The following is a 19,346-nucleotide window of genomic DNA, read 5'->3' as shown; positions in this document are numbered from 1 at the left end:
TGCTGAGTGATAAAACCTGATTAGACACTAACAAAATTAAGACTAATGATTATTCAATTGCATGTCCTCTTTTTCCGATTACGAATGTGAGAATATGTTGTCACTGTATAGGTTTTCTATTTGAGTAAAACCTATACTATGTTTAAGGTTTCCCACCAGATTTATGAAGCACTGGGGGAAATCCTGATGTCTAAAATTATTTTCATCGCAATTGCAAGATATAATAGCGATATCAGTTCTGTTCTTAATATCGGCGAGTAATCAAATGTAGTACTGTATTGATACCCGTTTAAAAAACAAAAAAATTTGGTCGTATCAAGTGCATCTCAAATTTTGCTACTACTTGTTTTCGTGTTTTTGTTGACCAGTAGTGGCATGTTGATTAGGAATTAATGAGGCTCTTTGGCTTGGCTACCAGCTTGGGTCATGTGATTAGAGAACCTCTCACAGCTGAGTAGTTCAAACAATTGGGTTCATTTTTCCATGATTGAATACTTCACATCAGTTGTATTGTTTTGGCTGTTTTAGTTTGTTTATATTAACTTTGTAACATTAACCTACCTGCATGGTAAAATGGTTATACATAAAGTACAGTAATATATAACATACTGTTGATGAAAACGTGACCGATACAGCTAACGTTACTGACATAAAATGTCACTATCTTTTAGAAGCCCTCAGTTTGAGACCTTATGAGCTTATTAGTGGGATTTTTTGATTTACCATAAACATGTCAGCCAATCAGTAAAGGCTTTCTCCAAATAAGTCGGGTAAATAGGTTGAGAACTGAATAAATTACCGTATTGGCCCGAATATAAGACAGTGTTTTTGCATTGAAATAAAGACTGAAAAAGTGGGAATAGTCTTATATTCGGGGTCTAGACATTATACCCATTCACGACGCTAGATGGCGCCAGATATCATTGAAGCGAATGCTGAACTTGAAGAGTAATGTTCTGTCATGACAGATCTCAGCTACTCTCAAGTTTAACCAGTTTGCATTATTTTATTGCAATGTTTTTCCTTATTCAGATTTGTTTCAAGACTTCAGTTACAGTTAGACCTCACTTTGATGGTTAATGCAGTTATTGCAATTTAGTTGTTTTATCACAATAGATTGGTTTATCTACATTTAAAAAACCAGAAGCCATTCATTTACGAATGGGATTGCACTTTAGTTTACATATTTAAATGTTCAGATATTAAGATTTGAATGAGGCAAAAATAACATGCTTTTTCTCTCAAATATATTGTTATAATCATTTGTTTCAGATGTACTGTAATTATTTTCTGTATGAAAATTAATTTGGTGTTCAAAAAGTCTTTTTTCAAACTTGAGTCTTGGAAAAGAGGGGGTCGTCTTATAATCAGGGCCGTCTTATATTCGGGCCGATACGGTAATCTATATAAGGCATTCAAAGTCATCCAAAAACAACCTACTAAGTCCTTTCTCCTGACAGAAAAAAAAAATTTCTCCATCAGTTCCAGTCAGATTCAGTTTTGGACAGGCTGTGATTTTTTTTTTTTACTAAAAATCTTGTCACATTGCTGCTAACAATTACTTTCCCTCAAATTCATCTATTTACCACAATTCTAAACAGGCATGGTGACTCCTTTTGCTTGCATACTGAACATGTGCTTTTAAAAATATCTGATAAATTTGATCATTAATCATTCTGTCCAACATTAGAAAATTACCTCTATTTCACCAGGCACGTGTTTCCAACTAGACACAGAAAACACACGCTCATGTCGTTCTTTTGTCTCTCCCTCTCTCCTTTTTTCCCTTCCTTTGTCTTCTTATTTGATTTTTGTCATTTGCTGTCATGTTGTCTCTCTCCTAAATTTGCTTTGTTGCATGTGTGTCGTAGACACTGTTCCCCCGTGCACTGCTTCTTCTCTGTGTTCACGGCCCAGCACTGGGCCTCCCTTAGTGTCTGTCTTCCCAATCTTCACCCTAAATTCCAGCTCTTTATCTACAACCAGTTGGACAGGTACCGTGCAGTTCTCCCTACATTTTCCACCGCTCTTGCACCTCGCCTGGGTCCCCCTAATCCCTTACTTACGCTTGACCGCTCCCTCTTCAAATGAAAAGGTGTATGCTCAATGACAAGGGTGTGGTATAGAATGTTGACTGATGTGATAAGTTTGGACTTTCTGAGCTTGTAAAGATTTTTTTTTTCTTTGTCGGGTGGCTTTTTGTGAAGGGTGTTTTAATGCCCAAGGAAAGATGGGTTAAAAGTAGCAAAACCTTTGACAATTTCACATTGGATTAAAAGAAAACATAAAATTTAAATAAATGAATGTAGTAACATACATTTTTCTAAAAAGACATTTCAGTAATGTGGAGGTCAAAGGTTGTTAATATTTTGATTACACCTTTCCTTGTTGGATGAGGGATCTTGACCCCATTCTGCAATTAATACTAATTTCTCTGGTGTTACAGTTAAAACTCTTTTCCTTTTCGGCTTACAGGTTTACAAGAGGTGCTGATTCTGTTTCTTTATGACCCAGTTGTAGCAGTCATTAGTCCAAAATGTTTTAAGTGAGGCCACACTATCGCTAGGAATGAATTTTACAAAGAGTAGAGGAGTATGTCTGTTAATGAACCCAATGTATCTTAATTATCCCTCTTTATTGGGTAACAGCTTGGGCTAATAAATACAAAGCTATTGCAGGTAGGCGATTCTTCAGTTTCTGATCTGTCATTAGTTTGAATTAGGAAAACAGAGTGACTTTTGAATTTGATCAAGGATAAATGCTGAAGCATAAATTCATTTGCCTCATTATGCAATTTCTGTCCCTAACTAGGAAGCTTTGTATTTTTTCCACTAAAGCACTTTAAAATGTCAAACTCAAGAAACAGAAATGAGAAACTTTTGGATATCTCAGGGATTCATTTTGATGTGCAAGAATTCAGCCGCCCAAACCCCCTTAAATTCTCTCAGAACCTTTTTGTTAATGGGTCTTCCCTGCTTGTGTAACTGATTTGTTTCTTTCGAGATATACTTTTAGGTAATGTTAAGCATGTCTGGAGTGAAAACAGTTCTCTTGGTGATTTGAATCTGCCTGCTTTGAACTTTTTTATGCTAAACTCTTTTTCCTAATTAATCATGATCATTTTTCCTGGTTTGCCAATACTACCTCCTTTTTTCTATGTTTAACTGCATCTTCTTTTTTCCCTTTCTTTCCCTCCCCCTCCACACACACACACAAATCCCTCATCTCTGCATTGTTCTTTGCAATCTTCCTACCATCGCACCTATTAGGTTCCTGACTAAGCGGGAACAGCAGTTAATGCAGAGGCGTCATCACGCTGAGGAGCTGCTGCAGTGGAAAAAGCGACTCGATGAAGAGGAGGCAGAGGTTCGGAGGATAGAAAAAGAGGCCCTGGCTGGTTGGGGAGAGGACAGCACGGCAAGATCAGAAAATATCTCCAACTCTAGTCACCGGCGAAAATCAGAACAGAGAACGATTTGTGATAAAGGTGATTTTTTTTTTTTTTTTTTTTAATTCTTTTGAAAATCTTAGTAAATTAAAAAATGACTTTTTTGTGTGGTTTTAATTTCAGAGTATGTGACTGAGGATGATTATTCCTCAGCAGCATCTGAGTGCAGCATACACACAGAAGAAGCAAGAAGTCCATCCTCAGCACAACCTGTATCAGTGGCTGAATTAACTTTGGCCTCCAATTTAGGCAGCCTTCCAAATTACATTGATGACTTTGCTTCACTCACAGGCAGCAAGCAGGTTTGCATAAATGCATTTAGCTACTTTGAATGGAGAGATGACACCAAGTATAAATGACATTCATGTGAAAGACTGTTCCTTAAAGTATTTATATATGCATATATATGTATGTCACATTTTGTTGTTGTTGTTTTTGTCATTTTCTTTTTCCAGTCCTCTCCAATCAAAGGCAGCCAAGACCATGCCTCTCTATCTGATATCCACACTGAAAGCAAAATGCAGCTTCACTCCCCTCTCCAAACATCTAGGCAGGCCCCAAAACGGCCTGTGGAATCACCCGTGGTTTCACAAACTGGTAAGTTTCAGTCCAGTTTAAAAAAAAAATAATAATAATAATAATAAATACACTTTAACACCAAAATAACATGATTTAATCACCAAGCTTTTTCAATTTTGTAATGCTGGTAGAGTTTCTACAATTACAATATGCACAAATGGTTTGACAAGAAGCTTAAAACTGAACTTTAGACATAAAGAAAACATACACTAATCCCTAAAGAATTAGGTTTAAGTTCCAGTGGGTGCAAGTTGGATTATACTTTGCTAATCACAGAGGTCTGATTCTGCTCGCACATTCAGAGATTTATTGTTTGCCTTTGCTTCTCAGAACCCATTTCAGAGCAAAGCGACATAGAGAACCGTATCAAGACCCTGAAAGAGAAGCTGAGAAAACGCAAGTTGATGGCCAGTCAGCTCAAAAGGGAGCAACTGAAGGCACAAGAGGCCAGTTTGCTGAAAAAACTAGAGGTAAATATTGGGTGTATTCTTCTTGAGGGTGTTTTGTTGTAGTTTTGTTTACAGTTTGTTCACTCTTTTTTTTTTTTTTTTTTTTTTTTTTTTAATTATATTCAGAGCTATAACAACTACATTGGAAAAACCAAGGCAGCATTGAGCAAAGAACCTGAGCCAATTCTTCATAGCAAGTCTCAGAAGAAAGATTCCACTTTAGATGTAGATCAGTCCAGCCTCTTATCTCCTATAAGGTATGTTAATTTGTCATTTATCAAACCTGTTATTATTAATTATATGAAAGCCCAAAAAAGGAATATGTACTAAATCTTTGTCTTTTTAGGTCTGAAACCAGTGAAATACCTACTGCAGGACTTCACAGTGATGTATCAGTCCACCAAAGTACGTTTGTTGGCATTTTTCTTTTAATTGCTTAGTGAGGCAGTAGTCAAGATCTGTCTGTAATTTTGATAAACCTCCCTCCTCATTTAGACGACAACAAATATACCTCAGCATCTGAAGAGCCTAACGTGGAAGCTGTCCCACCATCCCCTGGCAGTCTAGATTTCCTGACCGATGACATATATCAATCACCAGACTCTACCTTAAAACCCTCTCCTGAGGATGCCAAATTTGGAATAATTGAATCTGAGAAGTTTGAAACTGTGTTGGAATCACGTTCTGCAGCAGTTGATGTCATCACACACTCTACAAAAAAATCTACATCAATTGATAATTCCTCTAGGCTGGACTTGGACGTTATCTCCTCTGCAAAAGAGGCACCAATAAAGGATGTACAAGCTTCTCCACAGATAGATTACCAAGATGACTTTGAGTCATCAGTTCCTTCTTCACCTAAAAAGGAGCAGCATATTTCCAAACTTGATTCAGTTTGCCATACAGAAATACAGTTTTCCAGTCAAGATGAAGAGATCGAAGAGGAGATTGCCGAAGAATTGAGTCACTCTTCTGTTACTAGCGGAGCAAGCCTTGAATCTGGACGACTACTAGATCTTCTCCAGAGACCTGAAGACTTGAAAAATGATAGTCATAGCATTGATTCCATCTGTCCAGCGCCCATGTCTCACAGACACAGCCCTGTCCCTCTGGCTAAAGATGAAATGCCAGGTTTTAACATCGGTGACAGAGTCCTTGTTGGTAATGTTCAACCTGGGACACTAAGATTTAAAGGTCCAACCAGCTTTGCTGGAGGCTTTTGGGCAGGGGTGGAGTTAGACAAGTCTGAGGGGAGCAACTGCGGAACCTATGACGGCGTTACATACTTTGAGTGTCAAGAACGTCATGGCATCTTCGCTCCTCCTGGAAAGATCACTCATCTGTCGGACGAGTTTGAAGTCTTCGCAGCAGGACATGATGACTCATACTCGGATCAGTGTGAGGATGAACAAAAAGGTGAAGAAGATATTACTGAAGATAAACAAAGTCTTGAGGAAAGTGAAGAAATAACTCATAATGACGTATCTTTAGAATTCTCAGATGTTGCAGCCTACCTAGCACAAAATCTGAATGGCCAGGAGCTTCCAAATGCTGAAACACATCTTGAATCCCAATATAACGACCAATCCAAATCACAGAACGAAATTCTAGAGAAGGAGAGCGAACCTAGCAGTCAGGAGAAAGTTTCTCTTGACCAGTCTGCACCAACAAATCATCAGATTTCTGAAATATCTGAGAAAGCTGGTGTGATAGAGCAGTACGTGTCACCATTTTGTCAGGAGACTACTGCACGCATTGAGAAGGAAGCGAGCCCAGATAATCAGTTGACATATTCTGAGACTACCCATGAAGCTGGTGATCGTATGAAAATGCAAAAGTATCAGATTTCCCCAGACCTGTTAGCAGACAAACTCCTGAATAACTATTTGGTTGACGCTGTTCAGGATTTCCTTCAGCTTAAAAGGGGTAAAGAACAGAAAATCGAAGATTCCAATCGGATCAATTGCAGTAACAATTTCGTGTCTGAGGAGCAAAGGCTTACTTCATCACTGGAACTGCACGATGGGCTATCTTCCTTTTTACCCGAAGAGGAGCCGTCCTCTCCAGAGTTATGCAACCGACCGGTGAGTCTAATTCTTCATTTCCAAAGTTCTAAATTAAAATTTGATCGGTTATAATAATAAACGTTTTTAAATGTGCAAGTTGTTAAATGAATGGAATGCGTTCAGCGTCAGGACTCCACACTAACACGCATGTAAGAATGGGTACACGAATGAGTACACTTCCTAGACATATACTGGGATCTAATTGCTGGTGCTGGAGTTAGCGATTACACAGTCAAAATTAAGATCTTGACTCACCAATGCTCACAGGAGCGTTGTCTTAACCCTTCTCTTGTGTTAGAAATCAGCCCATATTTCTGCTAGTGTATTAAATTTGATCTGTAAATTAACTTGGCCTGAGAGTAATCTAAACTTTTGCAGTGTATATTGTTTTCGGGTCAAGATTGACCCATTTTTCAAGTTTGGGCATGTCAAAAGTACCATTGATTTTTGCATACAAAAATTTGAAAACAGGTCAATTCTGACCCCAACACAATACGAGGGTTTATACTGGGTTCCCCAATGTACATCATTAACACTTCTTTTTCACTCACCCTGCCCTGTGATACCCAACTCTTTCTCATCTTCCCTCTTCTTGTCCTGTCAGTTTTTTGTTGTATTCCAACCCTCCATGGTGTCCCCTTGGTAAAGGAAGTCATAACGGATGACAGCGGATGACACCCAGCTCTACATTTCCTCAAAACCAACCTCTTCCCTTCCACCCTCCTCCCTCACCCACTGTTTAGAAGACATTAACTAACCAGCTTCCTCCTCCTCAGTAGCACAAAATCAGAAGTCCTCCTTGTAGGCAGCAACACCACGCTCTCTAACGATAATAAGTTCTCTATTACCATCAGCAATGTACTGATCTCTCCCTCCACTCAGGTTAAGAGTCTGGGTGTCATCCTTGACGGCACGCTCTCCTTCTGCTCCCATATTAATGACATAACCAGATCAGCCTACTTCCACCTTTGCAATATTTCCCGCCTTCTGTCACCCATACCGCTTCCACTCTTGTTTGTAGTCGAGTCACGTCCCGGCTCGATTACTGTAACTCACTGCTCTTCGGTCTTCCAAATAAGTCCCTCCAGAAACTGCAGCTCCTCCAAAATTCAGCAGCATACTTCATCACTCGGACCCCCATCATACACATCACCCCTAGTTACCATCAACTTCACTGGCTCCCAGTAAAACTAAGAATCAATTACAAGATCCTTGTCATTACCTTTAAAGCACTCCATGGCCTGGCACCTACCTACCTACGCAATCTCCTCTGTATTAACTGTCCCTCCCGTTCACTTCACTCCTCCTCTGTCCTCCGCCTTTCGGTCCCCCGTGTCCGTCTCGCCACCTTCGGTTCCAGAGATGTTAGTCACTGTGCCCCCCAGCGCTTGAACTCCCTTCCTATCGATCTTTGCAATAAATCTACCCTCTCTCTTTTCAAATCCAGACTCAAAACACACCTGTTCACATTTTTTTACCCACCATGATCATTATCTTGGTTTTATCCTGACGTCTTAAACTTTTTATTTACTCTTATCCTGCTTTTAATCTAATTTTATGATTGTTATTCCTGTTGAGATCTTGTGTTCCCATCATCCTTGTAAAGCGTCTTTGTGTGTCTTGAAAACTGCTCTAGAAATGTATTATTATTAGGGCTGTCAAACGATCAAAATTTTTAATCAAGTTAATCACAGCTTAAAAATTAAATAATAGTAATTAATCGCAATTCAAACAATCTCTAAAATATGCCATATTTTTCTGTAAATTATTGTTGGAATGGAAAGATAAGACACAAGACGGACATAAACATTCAACATACTGTACATAAGTACTGTGTTTGTTTATAGATCCACAAGATGGCATTAACATTATTAACATTCTTTCTGTTAAAGGGATCCATGGATAGAAAGACTTGTAGTTCTTAAAAGATAAATTTGAGTACAAGTTATAGTCATTTTATATAAAAACCCCTTTTAATGTTTTCGTTTTAGCAAAATTTGTAAAATTTTCAATGAAAAAATAAACTAATAGCTCGCCATTGTTGACGTCGCCGAGCGGGACGTCACATGGGCTTCCTGCCGTTCTTCCACAGTGTCTTTAACTAAGCAAGAGAGGGATTCAAATATACCACAAGGTGTCAATGGGGAGTTTTAAATTAATTAGAGATCTAGCCAAGGCAAAGTCTGAGTAAGTTTTATGTGTGTTTGGCATAGCTATTTTGATTGGGAATGCCAGTCCTCTTTGCATTGAGCGCTTTTGTTTTTGTGAAAATTACTTTTTTGAGAGATAGGAATATTATTTTTGTTGTGCTTTCACTAAATGATACTGTAGCGACTTAACTGTTCTGCCCAAATGCATGATGGGAAGTTGTGCTACCATGACTGTTAGTAGTGGCTGCAAATGGTATACAGCATGATCTGGGTTGTGTTCAATTAAGCGTGTCAATAAAAGATCGTCTACTTTCATTCTTCCCCATGTTGTTTGCCACAATTAGGAGTGGGAACCTCAGGGCACCTCACGATACGATACGATTCGCGATACAAGGCTCACGATAACGATTATACCACGATACATCGATTATCGATATATTGGTCAGAAATTGGATACATGAAATTCTACGATACAACTGTTGAAACGAAAAGAAAAAAAAAAGATATTGGAAAATAGAAAAAAATACTGTTTAAGTCATTTATTAAACAGTGACACCTTTTCTGTGCAACATTGCTGTAAAATATAAATCTACTGCAAATTGTGCCCCTGCACATATAGAGGAAACCAACCACGACCACTGATATCGCTTGGAGAGATCACGATGAATGGCACCCTTAATTTCTTTAAAGTTTTAAATCTTTAAAAAAAAATAAATAAATAAAAAGTGCCGTAGGTGTCAGCAGTTGAGCTTGGAGTGGGGCAATGATACAATTGGTGGGTCTTTTCTTCGTATATGAACTTTGTTGCTTGGTTTGAGCACTTCCGCTATCTGCTTCAGCATTTAAGATGTCAGATTTGCTCAGTCACAGTCCTCCTCACCTTAAAAACAACAAAATAAAACAAAAAATATTAGCTACTTCATAGCGTATGAGTTGAAATCCTGATTTTTTTTTTTTTTTGTGTTGGAAGTATTGAATTAAAAAAAATATGAACTGAATGTATAGAAATTAAAAATTCAATAATTATCTATTTTTAATATGTAGGCTACATCAATAATTACCTATTTTTAATATGTAGGCTACATTAATTATCATGCACATCACTTTATATATCTTGGAACCTATTCAAACCATTTTTATAGCTTATTGTATCAAAATGACAGTAATAACAGTTTGTGTAGTAAACTAGATGGAAATTGGTTCTCAAATCGGTAAATTCATGTGGGCTTGTTCGATATTCATTTCCAGTTTAGGGTCCTGGTTTATTTTGTATCATTCAACACCAAATGTCATCAAAATAATACTTGTAAATTAAAAAGTCAATTACATTGCAAAACTTTCTTACCTCAAGTGATGAAAGCAAAGCTCACAAACTCTAGTGTCCACTACGTCACCAGCTCCCAGTGAAACTGATTTTTCTTAGACAATTCTTGCATACAGCAAAGTCCTTGTTCACCTTACTTCCTTTCTTGTTGGTGTAAAATCTAAAGTGTGTCCCCATGTGTGATTTGTAGCAATATTTTTCTCATTTTTTCCCTCCACCGTTCTCACGGAGCTTTTTTATTTTTTCCAACCCACTTGGAGCTTCTCTTCTTCTCTAGACAACTTGTGCGCACTTTACCCTCACCGCCACTCCTGAGCGCCCCTAGTGGACCGCCAAGGAATTGCTCAACAAACATTGAGCAGTTTACAGCATCCATACTCCATTGTATGGCCAATATGTTAAATAAAAGTATCGATTCTTGGCGGGAGCATATCGATAACCCATCGGGTTGCAAAATATCGCGATATATCGCTGTATCGAGATATTGTCACACTCTTAGCCACAATACTTACATTTGTTGTGAAAGATTTGCCAAAGCTTAAGCAAATAAAAGGCACGGTCTAATGAATGCCTGTGTCCACTCGTATTCCTCTGCCTTTTCGCTCTCAATGTGCTAAAACGGCGTCATTGTAAACTGTTTGAGGCAACGCATGAACTGGTCATTTTGTGCATGCGTTCATTGTGTCAAATATTTTAACGTGATTAATTTGAAAAATCATTACCGCCCATTAACGCGATAAATTTGACAGCCCTAATTGTTATTATTATTATTATTATTATTATTATAATGAGCTTTGCAATGCTACTTATATCTAGGTAGCATTGCAAAGCTCAAGCTAGGTAGCATATATATTCAATCACATTTTCTGTCTCCTCAAAAAGCCCCTGTGGCACATTAACTGTTTCGGCATTTAAAGGTGCAGACACCCGACAAATAGAACTTGTTGATTTGCCCTTTTCAATTGATTTTTTTCCCAACCAAAGTCCAATGGTATGCCGACCAACTGTGTCTAAATGAGCAGAGAAAGAATAGACATAAGACAAACATATTTTACATTCAACAGGAAAGTCCAATTTTGGGGGTCAGCGGGCAGGAAGAACTCGCCAAGCGACTTGCTGAGCTGGAACTGAACCGTGATCTGCTGGATGACCTCGGCGACGATCAGGACTGGTTTGACGAGGACTTTGGCCTCAGCTCACGCCGGGAGCAACAGAGACTCCAACAGAAGCAGAAAGAGGAAGAAACGAGGCTGGGAGTGGGAAAGTCTGGTTCCTCTGCTAAAGATCCCCTGAGGGAACTCGTCTCGCACCCAGATGGGGACCAGTCAGCAAAGACGCCCCCGAGACCCGCCCTCCCTCTTCCCCTACCTCCTAAACTGCCAGAACAACCTGCCATGGTGGTGCCCCACTCGGCCGACGAGGTAGAGAAGATGGTTCTCACTGCCGTTCAGGAGATGTGGGAGAGTTGTGGCCTTACAAAGCAAGGAAGAGTTACACTCTCACACATGGCCTGCCCTACACCTTCCCAAAAGTTTTTGGGTGTTAAGGAGACCACGAATGACCAGGAAGCCCTCTCCATCCGCAGCTACAAAAAGGTTTGCTTTACCACATCCACTAACATTTCTGTTTTAGTCACTTCTAACTTTTACACGAGTAGGGTTCAGCTTTATCTCGAACTCCTGTTTTCACCCAGGCTGTTTATGACCTAACATGGGAGATCCTCCAAGAAATCTATGCTGAAGACCCCAATGCCAATCAGCCTGAGTGGGTTAAACCACAGCGAGTCAGGCCCACCTTTTCCCACAGAGTAAAGACACCACGAGACCTCAATAAAGTGCAGGTACAATTGGATTAAATCCAGAAATCTCCACATCTTTAGAATATTGTTGTTCATAATTTTCAATTGTCTTATGTTGTTTAGGAATTTGTCACAGATGAAGTTCTGAAACTTTATGGTTTGTCCAAGAACACGAGTAAAATGTCTGACTGGCAGAAAATGCTGAAGTTTGGGCGAAAGAAACGAGACAGAGTTGATCAAATACTGGTAAGTATACACAAATACAGTAAATAGAATTGGTAGTTTTACATCATACATGCTGCTTATTGTGTGATTGTGTGAAAACACTGTTATAAGTAGGAGTGGGAACCTCATGGCACCTCATGATACGATTCGCAACACAAGGCTCACGATAATGATTATCTCACGATATCACGATACAGCGATTATCGAGATATTGGTCAGAAATTTGATACTACATGATATTCTACGATATAACTTTTGAAACGAAAAAAAAAATTTTCACAATAGAAAAAATACTGTTTGTCATTTATTACACAGTGACACCTTTTCTGTGCAACATTGCTGTAAAATATAAATCTCCTGCAAATTGTTTACCTGCACATAAAGAGAAAACAAACCACAACCACTGATCTCTTGGAGATATCATGGTGAATGGCACCCTTAATTTAAAGTTTTAAATCTTTTTAAAAAAAAAAATAACAGTGCTGTAAGTGTCAGTCAGCAGTTGAGCTTGGAGTGGGACAATGATAAAGTTGATGGGTCTTTTCTTCGTATATGATCTTTGTTGCCCAAAGCATTGGTTTGAGCACTTCCACCATCTGCTTTTGCATTTAAGATGTCAGACTCAGTCACATTCTTCCTAACCTTAAAAACAGCAAAATAAAAAATATTACCTACTTAATAGGTTTGGAGTTGAAATCTTGATTTTTTTGTGTTGGAAGTATTGAGTGAATTAAAAAAGTATGAATGTATAGAAAATAAAAATGCAATAATTACCTATTTTTAATATGTAAACTACATTAATTATCATGCACATCACCTTATATATCTTGGAAGCTATTCAAACCATTTTTTTTATAGCTTATTGTATCAAAATGGCAGTAATAACAGTTTGTGTAGTAAACTAGATGGAAAGTGGTTCTCAAATAATATCAAATAGGTAAATTCGTGTAGGCTTGTTCGATATACATTTTCATCCAGTTTAGGGTCCTGGTTTATTTTATATCATTCAACACCAAATGCCATCAAAATAATACATGTAAATTAAAAAAGCAATGACATTGCAAAACTTTCTTACCTCAAGTGATGAAAGTGAAGCAGTGAAGAAATCCGGTGTCCACTTCGTCACCAGCTGCCAGTGAACCTTATTTTTGTTTGACAATTCTTGCATACAGCAAAGTCCTTGTTCACCTTACTTCCTTTCTTGTTGGTGTAAAATCTAAAGTGTGTCCACATGTGTGATTGGTAGCCATTTTTTTCTCACTTTTTCCTCCACCGTTCTCACGAAGCGGTTATATATTTTTCAACTCACTTGGAGCTTCCTCTCTTCTCTAGACGCCTTGTGTGCACTTCACCTTCATCGCCACTCTTGAGCGGCCCTAGTGGACCGCCAAGGAATTGCTCAACAAACATTGAGCAGTTTACAGCATACATACTCCATTGTATGGCCAATATGACAAATAAAAGTATCGATACTTGGCGGGAGCATATCGATAACCGATCGGGTTGCAAAATATCGTGATATATCGCGGTATCGAGATAATGTCACACGCTTAGTTATCAGTGTCAACAATAACGTCTATGTAGCATGAACACAGTCATGAAGGCATTACATAAACAAAGATAATCACCATCTGAAATGCCGTCACACATGGGAAAACAAAAATGCGCTCAAGCACTTTACACAGTCTTAAAATCAACAGGTTACCCAGAGTCAACAAGATTTGATCTTTAAGTGACCCAAAATCAACAGGAAGTGAAATGGAAATGCCCCAAAATCAACAGAAGTTATGTCAAATGAAGAAGTGACAATAAAATGCCCCAAAACCAATACGGTGTAACCCAGGAATGCCCCGTAATGAACAGGAAGTGACCCATGGGAGTTGACTGGCCAGCAGATCAAGCCATCCTACTACGCAATTTCTCTAGAAATTGCATTTTTTATATAAACTTACCATTTCCACACAGTAATGAATGAATGAATAGACTGCATACTTCTCTTCAAGTAGTGCATTCAAGGATCATAAACAACGAAAGTCATTTAAAAACTTAATAATGAATGAACCTTAATTTAAAAAATCCACCAGAGGGCCCCAAAGTATTACATTTGTTGCTTTGACAGAGCAAAAATATAATAACAACAAATTGACCAGATTTGTGGCAAATCGATTATTATTATTTTGATGTGCAGGTACAGGAGCTCCACGAGGAGGAGGCGCAATGGGTCTGCTATGAAGAAGATGAACTGTCAGTCAAGATGCAACTGGCAGACAGCATCTTCGACATGTTGCTGAAGGACACGGCAAACACGTTGGGTCTCATCACAAAGAGGGCTGCCATCAGTTGACTGTAATGTATTTAAATTCTAGGTAATACGTACAGAGGGTTAAAAAGTGGAATAGAAATGTTAATAGATAGAATCTTTTTTTATAACTGTGTAAGTTGACAATTGGTTAATCAGTGGCACATTCTTCAGTACAATCGACACTACAATCGGTGATGTCACCTTTTTATTAAAAGTCATTGTGAGTCAGGGGTGGGACTTTTGCCTTAAACTCATTTAATTGTCATCTTCCCTTCATGGTGGTATTTATTTTGGTTTCCAATAAGATATTTCGGACTTCACTCTTAATGTGTCACTGATATAAAAATTTGACTGCCCTCCTGCGGGGAATTCCTGATACCATGTTATGTAAAACATTTAATAATATTTTATTTATTTTATTGCAAAATATATAGGAGAGAACGTAAACTCTTGAATTGTATATTATCCTGTAAAACAAGAGTTCTAATCTTTTAAAAGTAAATCTGAGGTCTAATTGTTAAAGCACAAGTAATGTGAAAATGGCAATAGATATATCAGAGATATAAGATGTAAATTTTCTTTTTGTTTTTTGAGTGTGTATTTAAGAATCGCATTAATGAATATGTCCCACTTTTAAGCTGCGCGTTATTATTAGCACCATGTGCATTAATGCTAACTATACATGCAGCCTGCAGGTAAAACACTACTGATTTCCTTTTTCTTATTTCTGGGTTGTTTCTGTTTACCAATATACATCAGGTTTAAGGATGCCCTCAGTAAACAGCATCAAAGTGGGACACAAAAACGGATAAAGTACTATATTACGGTACTGAAATGCTGGATTTCAGCCTTCATAGTGTTTTTCCTTTCTATGACTCTAGAGAAAACACCTGCTTTTTTCCCCTCAAAGTGCATGCTTAGTTAGCGCCTCCTCGTCCATGGTGCTGCAAAACATTTAGCTAGGTGTCGACAGTTAACATTCAGTTCAAGTGCCTCTTTGTTGTAAGAACACTGGGTTTGATTGCTCATCATGTTTTGGACCTCCCTTGAATGTCATGTTGTTCCAACTGCTGTAAATGATACTTTTTGAATTAATTCTTCTCTTAACTGGTTTGCCAGTTACAGCCTCATGACTTCAATTTAGGCCTTATAGCTCCTTGTTTTATGGACAAGTCAGCTCCTTACTTTCCGACTCGTTGAAAGCTGAAGTGACCTTAACTTAAACCTGTTTCTACCCTCGTTTGTTGTTTTAGACAATGTACCAAAAATGTGATGCCAACCTCAACTAGATTGTTTCCTTAAATTGATTGTACTATATTGGAGAACGTAACCTTCTCTGTTGTAACTATGCAGTGCTTCATTTAGTTGACTGAACACTTTTTCGACCTCCTGTTCATCTAATAGCTTCACTAAAGTTTTTTTTATGTAGTCCATTTTCCCTCTCAGGTGAGAGGTGACTCACCATTAATATTTGTTCCTAGTTAAATTAACCCCAACCTTCAACTTATTTTATTGTTTGAAATGTTCATGAATATTTATAATGTTCTTTGAGTGTGCACCAAGTGCACTTGGCTTGTACAATACTTTTATGGGTGTAAATATAAAGTCGCCAATTGGAGCAACGCTTACTGGAACCTCAGTGATTGTTGACAAATGTGCGGTTTACTTTGCAAACTTGTATTATAATATTTGTAGATGTTGGAACTGTAAATAAAGCTTTGTTTGTAAAGGAACGCTTTGGGGCAATGTTTGATTTCTAAAAAGCAAAACACACTTTTATTTGGTACAGTGAATCAAAATGTTCGTGTGCTGCATTGCTACACTGCTGGCCAAAAGTATCGGCATCCCTGCAATTCTGTCGGATAATGCTCAATTTCTCCCAGAAAATGATTGAAATTACAAATGCTTTGGTGGTAATATCTTCATTTATTTCGCTTACAATGAAAAAAACACAAAAGAGAATGGAAAAAAAAAAGTAAATCATTATTATTTTACACAAAACTGCAAAAATGGGCTGGACAAAAGTATTGGCACCCTAAGCCTAATACTTGGTAGCACAACCGCGAAAAACCCGCTTCCGGTATCCATGAGTGAGTTAGTTACAATCCTCTGCTGAAATTTTAGACCATTCTTCTTTGGCCAACTGCTCCAGGTCTCTGAGATTTGAAGGGTGCCTTCTCCAAACTGCCATTTTCTGATCTCTCCACAGGTGTTCTATGGGATTCAGGTCTGACTCATTGCTGGCCACTTTAGAAGTCTCCAGTGCTTTCTCTCAAGCCATTTTCTAGTGTTTTTTGGAGATTGTTTTAGGTCATTGTCCTGCTGGAAGACCCATGACCTCTGAGGGAGACCCAGCTTTCTCACACTAGGCCTTACATTATGCTGCAAAATTTGTCGGTAGTCTTTAGACTTCATAATGCCATGCACAGGGTCAAGCAGTCCAGTGCCAGAGGCAGAAAGCAACCCCAAACTGTTGGGACAGTGTTTTTTTTCTTTAAAGGCCTCGTTTTTTTCCTGTAAACTCTATGTTGATGCCTTTTCCCAAAAAGCTCTCCTTTTGTCTCATCTGACCAGAGAACATTCTTCCAAAACGTTTTTGGCTTTCCTCAGGTAAGTTTTGGCAAACTCCAGCTTGGCTTTTTTATGTCTCTGGGTCAGAAGTGGGGTCTTCCTGGGTATCCTACCATAGTCACTTTTCATTCAGGCGCCAATGAATAGTATGGGTTGACACTGTTGTACCTTCAAACTGCAGGACAGCTTGAACTTGTTTGGATGTTAGTTGAGGTTCTTTATCCACAATCCGCACAATCTTTCGTTGAAATCTCTTGTCAATTTTCTTTTCCGTCCACATCTAGGGAGGTTAGCAACAGTGTCACTGGCTTTACCCTTATTGATGACACTGCGCACGGTAGACACAGGAACATTCACGACTGGAGAGGGATTTGTAGCCTTGAGATTGCCCATGCTTCTTCACAATTTTGCTTCTCAAGTCCTCAGACGGTTCTTTGGTCTTCTTTTCTCCATGCTCAAGGTGGTACACACAAGGACACAGGACAGAGGTTGAGTCAACTTTAATCCATTTTAACTGGCTACAGGTGTGATTTTGTTATTGCCACCACCTGTTATGTGCCACCGGTAAGTAACAAGTGCTTTTAATTACACAAATTAAAGAAGCATCACATGAGTTTTCAAAGGGTGCCAATACTTTTGTCCGGGCCATTTTGGGAGTTTTGTGTAAAATGGTAATGATTTATTTAAGCAAAATATATGAAGATATTACTATCAAAGCAGTTGAGCATTATCTGACAGAATTGCAGGGGTGCCAATACATTTTTGGCCAGCAGCATGTCTTTCCCCGTTTCCCAAGCAATATCGTATTTGTTGGTGGTTTCAAACCCCCCTACCCCCCCCCCCTCCAATTTTCTATTTCTTTTGAATTGGGGTGCATAGATTTGACATATGCAATGTAGTGCAACTATGTACACACAACAAGCTTGAGGTGGAGAGGACAGGTTGCAGACATGATTGGTTATTGGGGTCTTCATCAGCTTTTCCATTATTGCAAAACCAAATCAGTGGCATCACAGGACTGGTGGTACAACTACAGAACTGAGGACGCGTGGTGTTGCAACAACATTGTGTGCCCACAAACAAGTTGTTTGTGAAGCTGTGTCAATCTTTGCACTTGGTAACCTTGACCCATTTACAATTTGTTGGCGTTTCATTGTAAAATAATTACACGAATACATCCAAAAAATAATTTACCATTTTGTCATTGTTTAATTCATTTTCTGCGGTAATTGTGCTTATTCGTTGACCTCACTTGCCGAGATTACAGTGATCCCTCGCTACTTCGCGCTTCAAACTTTGCGCCCTCAGTCCATCGCGGATTTTTTTCCCAAATAAAAAATAAACACATAAATTCAGATGAGCTCTCCCGAACCGATCACGTAGTCTCCCTCTCCCTCCTCCTGCTTTTCTTGGTCTTGCAGTGCACTGATGTTGCTTTAAGTTAACGATGATTGTCAGACGATAAGGTTTGTTCTAGCCAGAGACGCTTGGAAGCTTCAAAGCGCCGCATGCATCAATCGTCGTTTAGCTTGTTAAACAGTTGCTGTGGCAACTCATTGTGCGTAAGTGAGCAGTTTGAGCTACAATTTGGTGAGTAATCTTACAATGTTGTATATAGCGTGCAATATGAAACAAAAATAAAACTCAATTTTTAAAATAATAAGAATTTCTTGGTAATATTGTAACATAACCTGGTGCAATCAAAGAACAATATCTTCAGCTACATCATGATTACTAAAATTTAACAGTGACTTTTGTTATAGTTGTATGTAGCACTTTTGGCAATTTCTATCATGTCTATTGATGGCTGTACTTCATGGCACTTCAGCTCGCAATTCAGTTTGACTTGAAGGTAGTTCGTTAGTGTGTCCAATTATAAATTAAAAAAGCTCAATTGATAAAATTAACTTACCGATGCAATCTTTGAGTCAGGGAACATTTCTTTTGCTAATTCTGAGAAGTGATACATACAGATTTTGAATGTACGGCGTACACATTTAAAAATCAGTGCTCACTTGTACTAATTACGCCGAAACCGTACAACTTGACAGGTATGCATAATTATTACATTTGAAGTGCTTAAAAAACCATAAAAATATATTTACATAAAAGTTTTTTTTTAATTATACTTTGTGGGGAAATGTGAAAAAAGATGTTCTTTGTTATGTTTTTCTCTTTCTTTCCAATGGTAAATCTAATTACATTGAACACCTGTTGTTTTACTTAGCTGTTTTTCACTTATCGCGGCGGGTTTTGCTCCCCATTAACCGCCAAAAACGAAGGGGCCACTGTATTTTCATTTGACCTGCTTTTATGGTAGTTATCATTAAATCGTTGGCTGTCATTGACGGAACCCATCCAAATTCAACTGGATTTCAGTCAAATAAATTTGCATACTTTTTGTAAAATACATTTTAATGTATGTATCTATAAA

The 19,346-nt window shown here is 38.3% G+C and overlaps 1 protein-coding gene across 3 annotated transcripts in view; it reads left to right on the top strand.

Annotated features, from left to right (window-relative positions):
• Nucleotides 1-16,070, top strand: part of cep350 (centrosomal protein 350) — a 45,889-nt gene extending 29,819 nt beyond the window's left edge. For 2 of the 3 annotated variants that reach the window (XM_057841361.1, XM_057841364.1), the window contains exons 27-38: nt 1,872-1,994; nt 3,270-3,487; nt 3,572-3,750; nt 3,904-4,045; nt 4,358-4,497; nt 4,603-4,733; nt 4,823-4,881; nt 4,972-6,560; nt 11,081-11,611; nt 11,710-11,856; nt 11,938-12,060; nt 14,228-16,070. In XM_057841361.1, coding sequence (XP_057697344.1) covers nt 1,872-1,994; nt 3,270-3,487; nt 3,572-3,750; nt 3,904-4,045; nt 4,358-4,497; nt 4,603-4,733; nt 4,823-4,881; nt 4,972-6,560; nt 11,081-11,611; nt 11,710-11,856; nt 11,938-12,060; nt 14,228-14,383 — 3,538 coding nt within the window. In that variant the 3' untranslated portion in view covers nt 14,384-16,070. The remainder of the gene's footprint in view (nt 1-1,871; nt 1,995-3,269; nt 3,488-3,571; nt 3,751-3,903; nt 4,046-4,357; nt 4,498-4,602; nt 4,734-4,822; nt 4,882-4,971; nt 6,561-11,080; nt 11,612-11,709; nt 11,857-11,937; nt 12,061-14,227) is intronic. The other variant, XM_057841365.1, reaches the window with a different exon arrangement.
• The last annotated feature ends 3,276 nt before the right edge of the window (nt 16,071-19,346 follow it).

Source organism: Corythoichthys intestinalis, chromosome 7 (assembly GCF_030265065.1).
Source record: "Corythoichthys intestinalis isolate RoL2023-P3 chromosome 7, ASM3026506v1, whole genome shotgun sequence".
Lineage (NCBI taxonomy): Eukaryota > Metazoa > Chordata > Actinopteri > Syngnathiformes > Syngnathidae > Corythoichthys > Corythoichthys intestinalis.
Note: the sequence above shows the minus strand (reverse complement) of the source record. Positions and strands in the feature narration are given on the sequence as shown.